Source organism: Rhinolophus sinicus, chromosome 4 (genome assembly GCF_057876585.1).
Source record: "Rhinolophus sinicus isolate RSI-liver-muscle chromosome 4, RSI-T2T, whole genome shotgun sequence".
Taxonomy (NCBI): Eukaryota; Metazoa; Chordata; class Mammalia; order Chiroptera; family Rhinolophidae; genus Rhinolophus; species Rhinolophus sinicus.
In genome coordinates, this window is record NC_142504.1 from 48,592,725 (window position 1) to 48,604,848 (window position 12,124).

The 12,124-nt window shown below is 43.8% G+C and overlaps 1 protein-coding gene across 13 annotated transcripts in view; it reads right to left on the reverse strand.

Moving 5' to 3' along the window:
• Positions 1-345: 345 nt before the first annotated feature.
• Positions 346-12,124, reverse strand: part of SRPK2 (SRSF protein kinase 2) — a 218,980-nt gene continuing 207,201 nt past the window's right edge. For 10 of the 13 annotated variants that reach the window (XM_074340606.2, XM_074340604.2, XM_074340601.2 and 7 more), the window contains 2 exons: positions 11,680-11,772; positions 346-1,952 (listed from right to left, as the gene is read on the reverse strand). In XM_074340606.2, coding sequence (XP_074196707.1) covers positions 1,768-1,952; positions 11,680-11,772 — 278 coding nt within the window. In that variant the 3' untranslated portion in view covers positions 346-1,767. Of the gene's footprint in view, positions 1,953-11,238; positions 11,332-11,679; positions 11,773-12,124 lie in introns of all 13 variants that reach the window. The other 3 variants (XM_074340605.2, XM_074340602.2, XM_088797805.1) reach the window with 2 other exon arrangements.

Genomic DNA, 12,124 nt, shown 5'->3' on the forward strand with positions numbered 1-12,124 from the left:
ACGTGTTTTGTTCCCTCACAGTAAACTCTGAAAAAAGAAAAAGAAAATTCACAATGCTCAAACAAAATGTAATTCATGTTTTTGATGAAACGTGAATGAAAAACAATCACTGAAATTCTAGGTATTAAATCTATACTACAGCATCTTTTCTAAATCCATCTTCTTTACTTTACAAAACAATGAATTATATCCTTGTAATAAGCCTTAACTCATGTTACAGAAGAACTACCTTTCCTGCCACAGCAACGCTGGTCTTCCCTTTAGTTTTGGTTACACTATACTAAAAGGATAGCACATTTGTTGATTCTATCACTTCAAATATAGGCCAATGACCAAGGCAATGTCTGGGGAAAAAAACTGAAAACACTTTAATTTTTAAGACAACTGCAAGCACCTCAAACAATGGATTATTGTTACAATACTTGTTATCTTTTCACAATCTAATTATTGCAAAGGCATATGGATCAATGTTAATGGACAGTTAAGAAAAACGAGGCACCTCAATGAATGTAAAATTAAAAAACAACTGGCATTCACTCACTTCTAAAAGAGGCTAAATACACCTCTATTTATTACATTCTAAAATTGTATTGCCTACTATGGTTTGTGTCCTGGTTTCTACAATTTTAAGGAAATGCATAAACAAAATTGTGTGCAACCTGCAAGGGGAAATCATTTTCTCAACTTCAGTGCATGGAGTGACAATCAAAAAGCTAGTAAAACATTGTAGCCACACCTAAAACTGCCTCCGGAATGAACTCGATCGCTGTTACCTCTGAGACAGTAATATTCGGCCCACTGCACTGCAAACTGGATAATATTGGTTCTAGACAGACGAGCAAGATTTCCCAACATACATGTAATTTCATTTCACACACCGATCATGTTTCTCTCGTCCAGTTTAATCTTTGCCGAGTTAACTTACAGTGCTTGTACGAGGCAACACCACATGGGACTAGGCCATCGCATTTTTAAGGGGAAATTGCTGGTTTTCCTTAAAAGTACTTTTAAAATATGCAAAAACAGGAAGGGGGGTGCTAAACTATAATACGTACTTGAGAATGTGAAGTATGTCCTTTCTTTCTGTAAAGTGCCGTATAGGGAATGACATAACCAGAGCCACTCTGTTTGAAATCCAATGAAAAAGGACCGTTACGGAATGAAAAGTTTGCACAACTCCCTGGAGCAAAGTCTGCTACATGCAACTCAGGCTACAAAGCCTCCAGACTGGGTCGCTTTCCTGAAATCAGCATCTCCATCCCACATTTAATGGAAATTAACATTTACAGGGTGCATTACATACACTATAATACAGGAATGACGTCCCTTTGCCGGAAGATAAAATTGTACATTTCCTTGCTATTTCTTGGTTCCAACTTGATAATTTCTTAAGATTGCAAATTATATACTCAGCTAAAATATTTCTTCATAAATAGTTACAAAACCTGCCAAAACACAAGAGGGAAAGTATTTTTCGTTCAAAAAAATTGATATTTGAATGTCACACAAGAAACAATGCTTAGAGACGTGTTATTGTTTCCAGAAGAAAGTGGGTCAGTAAACTACTAAGCTGAAGACGAAAGACTACCCCTTCCCCAGGATCACAGTGCACAAAAGCAGAATGTCAAACAACAGTACCTCAAAGCAAAACAAAGGTCTGAGGAGGAAGCCAGCTCACTTGTAATCCTGTTAAAGAATCAGTCACCGTTTAGGTCCAATGTACTGGGAAACATTTGCTAGCTCAGAATGCTGTATTTGTAGAATCTGCTAAGAACTCAGCCAGGGATGCCGAAGGCATTCGCCAGCTGAGGCTCGTTTTTCTGGAACCATTTCTAACATCGGGATCAGGAAATCTGTAAACTGTGCAGCGTCTTCATGGGGCCACCCGTACTTTTCCACAAGGACGTCGAAGAGGCTCCAGGGCTTCAGCTTGGTGATGTGCCGCAGTTCTCCTACGGGGAGAAACACACTGTCAGGAAAACTCCCGCTGCCAGGCCGGGCGGCCTCGTGCCAGTGAGGTAGGTACCTACCTGCTCGACAGCGTGTGACAGACACAAGGCCAGCTTTTCTCCTCACACAACAGTCATCACGTGTACATGTGAGTGTGTCATGTTTCAAGCGCATGTAAACAGGCGTTCATTTATAAGGGAACAATTCATTCACATTAGTTCTAGGTTTCTTTCAATAATCAGCGCCTGCGGCGCGCGCCCCGAGGGCTCTCATCTGCAAAGACCGCTGCAGGCACCTCACTCCAACTTGGCATCTTTTCCAACTTGCATATTTGCTGAGAAAAACTTTAAGATACACACGATTTAAACTCCTTTCGCATGTTAGCATGCAAAGGAAAGGGGATTTTTTTCCTGGAGAACAATGCTAGTCCAGAGAACTTTCTGTGATTGCAGAGATGTGCTTTATCTGGACGGCCTAACACGGTAGCTACGAGCTCTGTGTAGCTTTCTGAGCACTTGAAATGTGGCTTGAGCGACCTTAGAACTGAAGTTCAATTTGTTTCAATGTAAATAGTCACAAGTAATTAGAGGCAACAATACTTGACAGCACAGCTAGCCACCAACCCGAACCAAATGCCATTCATTTGTGGTAAAGTCTGATATCAGGACATCAGTTTGTAAACCCTGAAGTTATTCTTGTCACCATGTGCCGCCTGCAGTATCAACACAAACAGCACTGACTGACACAACAGAATGACTCACAGCTAGTAAATTGCTCTGTACCTGTAATAGCCTTTTTCCTAATGGGAGAAAAAGTTATTTTTAAGCCAAACTGCCAAGAGGTCAGGATAACTTTCACTGTAAATAACTCGGTTTCTCTACCGTTAGAAGTTTTCACAAGATACCCCACTGCCAAATAGAGGCCTCCCTGGGTGCCCCACAAGTGTCTGCCCCAGCAGCTCCCACAGACAAGCTGCACACCATTCCCCACACCCTCTTGGGCCCAGAGCCGACGCATGCAAGCACCACGCGCACACCTCATGCAAGGGCCAGTTCTCCCCCCCGTTTCACCTGTTACCATCTAACCAACACGCTCAGCGTTCTCGTGATGTGCTTCGGAAGCCCTTTTCAGGGACTTGGTCTGGTTCACCCATTTAGTCAACTCAATTAGAAACACACCCCTCCTCTTTCTTTAATTCAAGAAAATAAAAGAGCATTACAGAAAATTACCAACACAAAAGAAGAAATGACCTGTAATGCATGAGGACCTTTTCTTTGGGCCTATATTCTTTCCTAGGAACTGCTGTGTCTACACAGTAACCATGATGGACACAGATTCTAAATAAGGAAGTCTTTAGAGACTGTTTCCTGTTAAAGGGGTTGGCGTGTAAATTAAGCTTCTGGCGCCCACATGAGGCTGCGAGAGGTGACCGCGGCTCCAGCGCAGGGCACAGCTGTTTTTACACAGGAAGGGGACCTGCCATCTCAGAGGAGCGAGTTCCCTCCTGTGGAAGGAAACAGGCTACATGAGAACAAGGTCCGAGCCTTCACTGAATGGCCATCCTTTCACCTGGAAATTCAGTTCTAGGAATCCTGCCTAAGGAAACAGATCCTGGCACCCACCATCCCACCCCCAATATATGCTCACTGCAAAATAATATATACTTGCAAAATTTCAAATAGCTAGTAATGGAGAATGGTGTTAAAAAACAACAACAACAACCATGGTGCATCCCTTTGATGAGTGTTATTTTTTATCACTTAAACATCGGGAAAGTGATACGGTATAGTATTTGGTAGTAAAAGAACAGAAGCCAAAACTCTGGCTACACATGATGGCGAGCATACCCTTCAAGTGCCCATGAGGACGGAGAGCAGGCACCGGCAAACACCGGCTTCGTCATGAGCTTGTTTCTCTCTCTCTGCATTTCCTGCACTGCTGCTCTGACTTTCTAGTGGCACCTGATCTCACCAGAGCTAAAGGCTAAAGCAAACTGAGGACGCTCCCGCTTAACGTGCTACAACAAATCCTCTGCGAAGGGGAGAGCTTTATTTACCTCATCTATTCTGACTGGCAATAACTACTCTGAAGATTTGGGAAAGAATGGAAATGCTCAGAACAACACAGGAATGGAGTGCCAGTTTTTACACTAACTAAAATCCATCAACAGGCATCAAATTAAGTACAATCCTCAGTGAAAAGAGAGCAACTTTACCGTACAGATGCCTTAAAATCTGTATAATTGTGATGAAAACAATACATATTAGCAGCACTATAAACTGATTTAAAAAAATTTCCCAGGCCAGCCCGGTGGCTCAGGCGGTTAGAGCTCCGTGCTCCTAACTCTGAAGGCTGCCGGTTCGATTCCCACATGGGCCAGTGGGATCTCAACCACAAGGTTGCCAGTTCAATTCCTCGAGTCCCGCAAGGGATGGTGGGCTCCACCCCCTGCAACTAAGATTGAACACGGCACCTTGAGCTCAGCTGCCCTGAGCTCCCGGATGGCTCAGTTGGTTGGAGCGCGTCCTCTCAACCACAAGGTTGCCCGCTCAATTCCTCGAGTCCCGCAAGGGAGGGTGGGCTGTGCCCCCTGCGACTAGAAAACGGCAACTAGACCTGTAGCTGAGCTGCGCCCTCCACAACTAAGACTGAAAGGACAACAACTTGACTTGGAAAAAAGGCCTGGAAGTATACACTGTTCCCCAATAAAGTCCTGTTTCCCTTCCCCAATAAAATCTTAAAAAAAAAAAAAAAAAAAAAAAATTTCCCCAAGAAGAGCCTAAAATAAAATATCTAATATACTTTTGGCCAGGTAATCACACACAAAAACCTGTATGTGCAAACATGCCGTCTATTAATAGGGTAACATGCAAAATAACCCTAAGCACCGACAGCTATTACATCCATAAATACTGCAACATAAGAGAATGCTGAATTGCCTCGAAACATATGTGGATTATGTAGCTAGGTGGGAAAACTCGATAATACCAAGAAAAAAACAGGAAATAAACTCGCCCAAGCTCTATGATTATATGTAAAACTTCTTACATTTAATTCAATGATAAGAAGAAATACCCTTTTATAGCTGATAAAGGTTACTTAAAAACAAACTCTAAGGGGCTTCCGGTCAAGACGGTGGAGTAGGGAAACACTGCTCACCTCCTCCCACGACACAAAGTTACAACTAAATTATAGAACAATCAACCTTGAGAACCATTTGAAGACTAGCTGAACAGAACTCCTATAACTAAAGATATAAAAAAGAAACCACTTCGACACTGATTTATAGCTTTCTCTTAGTCTCTCCTTTACAAATTCTAAAGTATAATCTACCAGAAAATAAAGTTCTTAAAATAATCTCCCCTCCTCCCTAAAACAAATAAACCCGAAGCTCCCAAATTTCTCTATCTACTGGAGCAGAAATGCCAAGCACAGGCTATCCTGACGAGTCTGGGCCGAGCCCATTTACCAGCCCCAGTCCTGCGTATAACACACAAGAAACAGCCCCCTCCACTACCACCACTTATAGGAAATAAAGTAAGTAGCTAGCTAACAAGTTAAAGAATTTTTGCCGTGACACAATTTTTTCTCTTAGCAAAATATACCAAGATAGGTTTCGCTGACACAAATTTTGGAAATAGCCAGACACATAATTGTGACAGTGTTTACTTTTTAAACCACTTGCAGCCTTTCTTTCTTAAAGAATACTGAACATCATTTAACTGCCTCAGCCTCACACAGGCATGCAAACAAGAGAGCAGCCAGGCTACTCACTAGGCAGGTGCCCTGCCTCTTACAGTCACGGGGGGGGGGGGGGGGGGGCGCCAGAATCACCTTCCAAGCTGGGCCCCGGACCAGGGACAGGAAACAGGTCCCAAGGAGGAGGACTCCTCCTCCAGAGAAAAGGCTTTGGGACGCGACTGTACCTGCCAGTCCCAGATTACTACATTACTCTTCAAGGAAAAAAGTTAAGTGCTTCCATTAGACTTCTCTTAAATATTCTTTTAAGTGATTTGCAAAGGGAAATACATTATTTTGTCCATGAAATTATAATATTCCACAATTAAACATATAAGCATGTGAGGGTTCACAGCACACACAGGGGACTATGGAGGCAAATCCTGGTCTGCGTATTTCAGGGAATACTGGTAACTAGAAAAAAAACTATGATATAAAATGGATGAGAATAAATTTTAACAGCATACACGTAGAAAGGAATCTATCAATAAGTAATTTACTGGTACAAAGCAAAACACAAGAAATCTGAACAAATTCCTACAAAGTACATGTTGGTAAATACTGTAATAAAAAATAATAAATCTATATAAACCTTACCTTCCACACATATAAATATTAACTCAAAATGGATCACAGATCTAAACATAAGATCTAAAACAAAATTCTTAGAACAGAATGAATCTTCATGACCTTGAACTAGGTAATGGTTCTTAGATGTGACATAAAAGCACAAGAAACCGAAGAAAAAGTAGAAAATTGGACTTCATCCAATTTTCAAAAAGAAAACTTTTGTACTTCAATTATCACACATGTGCATTTGAGAGAAATGAAAACACATATCCACATAAAAACTCAGACATTAATTTTCATAGGAACATTATTCAAATAGCCAAGAAGCAAAAACAACAATGCCTATCACTGATAGAAATACCAAATGTAGTAACTACATCTGTACCTAAAAAGACGAGCACTGATTCACGCTGCCACATGGACGAACCTTGAAAACATCACAGTAAATGAAAGGAGCCACTACAAAAGTCCACATACTGTGTGACTGCATTTATATGTAATGTCCAGAAGAGGCGAATCCAGGAAAGGATAGTAGATTAGTGGCTTCTGGGGGCTGAGGGTGGGGAGAATAGTGAGTACCAGTGGACACAGTGAATGAAAACGTTCTCAAATTAGACAGTGGTGATGGCTGCACAACTCTGTGAATATTTTAAAAACCACTGAATTGTACACTTTAAAAGGGTGAATTGCATGATAATGTAAATTATCTCTCAATAAAGCTGTTACAAAAAACCTGGTACAAAGCACAAAACAAAATAACTTCAAAATAATTCCAATGTTGTGTTAATGCATATGGTAAAAATAAAACATTTCACTAACTAGTAGATCATAATAAATGACAGGAATAAATGGGATGAACTATAATAGAATTTAGTTGAACCTGTTATAACAACTTCATATTTTTGCATCATATGTTCAAATTCAAAGTTAAATGATTGAAATAGTAGTTCAAACCTATGATCAGTTGTGGTGTGTGGTTTATTTTCCAAAATGCCTTTGCTGTGTGTTCTGCGTCACTCCAGGACACAGCAGCTTCCCTGTCCTCCACAATGCTAGCTGAGGGGCAGGGGGGCTTTTTCCTGCAGCCTCCAAACAGGGACCTAAGAAAGAGTGAGAGGGTAATTACACCCGATAGCGAGTAGATGACTAGGGCTGTCCCAGGCAAAGTGGAATATACCTTCACTCTGCTCTAGCTAACAAAGGAAAGGCATCCATCCAAAGCGAAGATGGGATACAGATTAATGTTTTTAAACTTAATAACTAAATACACCTACTCTTCACCAGGCACTCCCTAATCCAGGCTCTGGGGATCCAACAGTAACCCACACAGACCCAGCCCTGTTCTCACAGAGCTCGGCCTCCAAGATGAGAGCTTTAGACCCAATAGTATGAGGAAACTTTTCTAGTTATTGCCACAGGCCAGGTCACACCGAGGAGATTGGCCATGAGCTGACCCTTCCGAGGCCCAGCTGGGCGTCAGACACCTCACAGGACAGACGTGATTTTTAGCTTTAACACCCACTCTTGCTCCCTGTCTTCGCAGTGGGATGAAATCTGCTTCCCACCAGGAGGACAGAGAGCAGGAAAACCTGCAGTTCACTCCCTCAAGATCCCTGGCTGCTTTCCAATGTGATGTAAGCAAATTAACAGCAAATTTCCATTTTGCTTTTCTTAGTAGCAGTTCTGGCACAAAGATATTCTATTTAAAAAAAAAATTCAATGGATACATTTAAGATCCTATTTTTTTCCAAAACGTACCTGTGCACACATTACTTAGGGAGGAATGCACAAACACATCTTTTTGTGACAAATCATGCAGGTCATCCTGAGGGACATGGTGAAATCTATTTTCATGACAGGCCCCTCATTCATCATATTATTCCTGTGACTTCTGTACAAACCCTAAAACCCTTCTGATTTCCACAGTTACGATAAACAAACAATAATTAGGAAAGAACTTAAGTCCCAATTCCCAGTCATTTTAGGGGATTTCTTGCCTAGTCATAAATTCTCTCTTATATTCAAAGGAAGGAAAAGACTCTAGTTCCCACAGTAACACCAAATCAAATTGTTTTTGGTCTACTTGTATCTTGACCAAGAATGCCACATGCATTTCAACTCTGAGAGTAACCTTCAATTGCCTCAGAGAGTCGTGTACGCAGGTCCTAGCACATGTGTGATACCGTGTTTCCCTGAAAATAAGACCTAGCCGGACAATCAGCTCTAATGTGTCTTTTAGAGCAAAAATGAATATAAGACCCGCTCTTATCTGACTATTTATTTTACTATTTTATTTTACTTATTTTAATATAATACAGTATGATATAATGTAATAATACAATATACATCCTGGTCTTATATTCATTTTTGCTTCAAAAGACACATTAGAGCTGATTGGCTAGGTCTTATTTTCGGGGAAACACGGTAACAGTGTGACGATGGAACAGCAAGGTCCTCTGCAAGAACTTTCTATTCCCATCTGGCGGCAGGTGGGGACGGGCACAGACCCCACGTTGTCCCAGGAGCACAGGTACTGACAGAAAGGCCAGTGTGAAGCTGCCTCCCAGCACAAAGGGCCCGAAACAGGGAGCGCTGACGGGGCAGCGTCAGCTCACCACGCCTCCCTCATCAGCCTGTCGGGAAGGAGAGCCCCCACCCAACAGGGCACGGAGAGCAGACCCTCTGCTGCTTCTGGGTTGGCATTTGGCAGCTGCTCTCCCAGGAGGGAGGTCGCAGCTCAGGCCAGCAGCAAAGCCTAACACATGAGCCTCAGGACAGCTGCCACCCCAGCACACGTGCCCTCAGGCTGTCCTCACCATTCCAGGCTCTCCTTTTGTCCCTTTTCTTCTTCTTCCCCACTGCTCAGTCTGTGGGTGGTTCACAACCCACAGACAGAGAGCACAGAGATGAGGAGCCCTGTCTCTGTAAGCAGCTCCTTGCACGGAGGAAAGGCAAGCGGTCACACAATGGGCGGACGCTGGGGCCCTCACATGCTGTATGCCAGGTGCCGGGACCTGCTGACCCACCTATGCAGCCTCCTGACTTGGACCGAGACGGGTGCTGTGGTCGGGTGCCCTCCTGGTTCTTCTCCCTCCTCCCAGGGCACCAGCAGTGCTGTTCTCTGTTCCCTGACAGACTAGACTGGGTGCTCCCAGCCTCCCTACCTCCTGCCCCCACCTGACAAGGGTAAAGGATATGGCTGAGGGTTCCCTGCAAGTCGTCTACCAGCCAAGGCCTCCTGGGGGCCAGGCCCCCTCCCACAGGCTCTGAACACATTCTGAAATGGGGAAGAAGGGGCTGCCTCATTAAAATAAACACAATCCCCCAAGCCACACTGAATCCAGAGCTTTCCTTGCTTTAACCATTTTCAAATCTGGAAGTTTCTTAGGGAAACTTAGGCTGCTTTGTCACTGGTATTGTTGTCCAGAAGTTCATAAAGTTTATACTGTTTCCCTGTGGATAACTTTGCTTTAGCAATAATACCAGCTATTACTTGGGCCACGTGCTACCCACGCATCCTCCTGGACTTTCTTGTAACGACGACGCACCTGAAGTAACCCCCATGGACTGATTTAGAAGCAGCGGTTCAGGGCTGACATCACGACACGAGCCCGTCGTAAGCATGCTCAAACCCAGCTCTGTCACTAAACAGTTCAATGGCCAAGCCATTGCCTGCCCTTCCCGCTACTTCGGCCTGTGAGCACCTGCGTGGGGGGAAGGGAACTCTCTATCTTCATCATGTGACCCAGACTTGAAGGCCAGATCCTCAGAACCAAAATTGATACCGGTTGTATGAAGAACAGGTTTCAACCTGACAATTTTTTCCCCTGTGATAAGGTAATAAGAAAGTAACTGCATCTCGTTACATGTGTCACAGGCTGCCCGCTGGGTGGTCCCAGATAAGCTGGGAGTGCGCTCAGGGCGCTCAGATAAGTGAAGCAGGAAACCACCGTCTTCTCATGGTTAATTCTTGAGTCTCATGCATGTAACAGGGAAAAGTAATCTAAAGAATAAAGCAAGGACTGGTTAGCTGAATATCACCACAATATACAATAAAGGATTACTAGTCTGTAAGAATTCCCTACCTCATAGGAAAATAAAAAGTCTATCTGGTGTTCCAAATTTGGCTAAAGCAGGAGAGATAGAGTATCTGGGACTTACAGAAATTTCTAGAAACACCATGTCCTGCTCATACCAACTTTAAAAGTTCTTTAAGAGTGTTGCAAACCCACCTCCCCAAAAAACAAAATTTGAACTGAAAAAGCATGAATTAAAAAGACTAACTATGCTCACACAAAAGAGTGTGTCACTGGGGAGGGGTTCTTTAACTATAAATCCCCTCGGGCTTTTGGGTGCTTGTTAAAATTGACCACTAACGAGGGACTACACAGGGCAAAGAAATAGTTGTCCAGGGTCACACCACGGGAAGTTCCACAAGGGCTCAGTATTGCAGCATTCACCTATAGTACAGTGTGAGGGAGGTAACACAACGGCGGACAGAGTCCCCCAGTCAGGATGTGAGGCACACAGGATTCACAGGCCTCCCCCCACTCGGTAAACAGCTTAGACAGATCAGACAGAAGATGGCAGTTAGTGTTCGGGAAGCCCCGTGTCCAGGCCACCTCTGCTCCAATGAAGAAACACCCTAGGGCTCCATGAGCACATGGAGTACGTGAAGATAAGGTAAGCTGGTTTCTAAAAATCACTTAAACGCTTCTCATAACTCTGTGAGCACAGATTGGTGCTCAGAGTAGGAGAGGAGGTGCGGAGGAGATAAATAGCAAGGTTGTCTCTTACAAAATTCTTATTCCACAGACATCAGATGGTTCATCCAAGTTTATTTCTTGGGAGCGATCTTCAGCAGAACTCCCCAGTTGTGAAAGTCCAGCTCTTTCTCCACTGCCCAAATGCGAAAGCATAATTTCTCCTTTTGGGAGAGGATTATGCTGAAATTAGTGTTGCTTATATAAATACCGTTACCTTTTCTGGTGAAAAACTCCTTGGAATATTTCCCCAACATAGCGTATTTTCGAGGAACTTTCCCCAGCAGTTCAATGATCAATGCTATGTGATCTGCATTGGGAAACATTGCCAGCAAAACAGAAACACACGACAGTTTAATCAGTACACTGCATGCAGACACTGTCACGGCCCGCGCAGACAGAAACAGAGCGCGACCTGGAGGGCTGAGGGCCCCGGCGTGGCCCTGGGGCCAGACGGGCTGGGGCACAGGGTGACCGCAGCTCAGGCAAAATGTGGTTTTCCCTGTCAGCTTTGAAACCAGCACAGGAATTCTGCTGGTTTCTCCTAAATTCTGCTGAATTTAGGAGAAATGCCTTTGTCGCCATTCATGCTGCAAATGGCAGCTGCTATTCCGTTTCTGTCTGCATCGTGGCGCTTTTCAAAAAGAAGAGGTACTACCTCTGCGATTGAAGAATTCCCGAGAATATTTTCCAGACAGAGCAAAGTGCCTTGGGATACTGCCTAGCAGCTCTATGATGTGAGCTATGTGGTCTACGGAGGAGAGAAAAGGAGACGGGAATGGGAGGGGCCAGGGGAAGGAGGGGATAAAAAAAGAGGGGAAAATTGAAATTAGTAAAAACTCAGAAACAGACACAAATCAACAACGTTTGCAGCACACCCATGCAGAGGCTTCTGGGACCGGCAGGCCTCAGGCACCATCTGGAGCATTAACGGTGACTGATGCCAGCTTACCCCAGGCCACCCCAGCACTGCAAGCAAATAAGCATGGACATAGTCAGGTTTACTGAAGGAATTCAAGCCAGAATGCCCTGGTTTTCAAACTCAGCTCCCAACAGGACAGAAAAATGGGCAGCAGATCAGTGGACAAAGGGACCACAGAGAG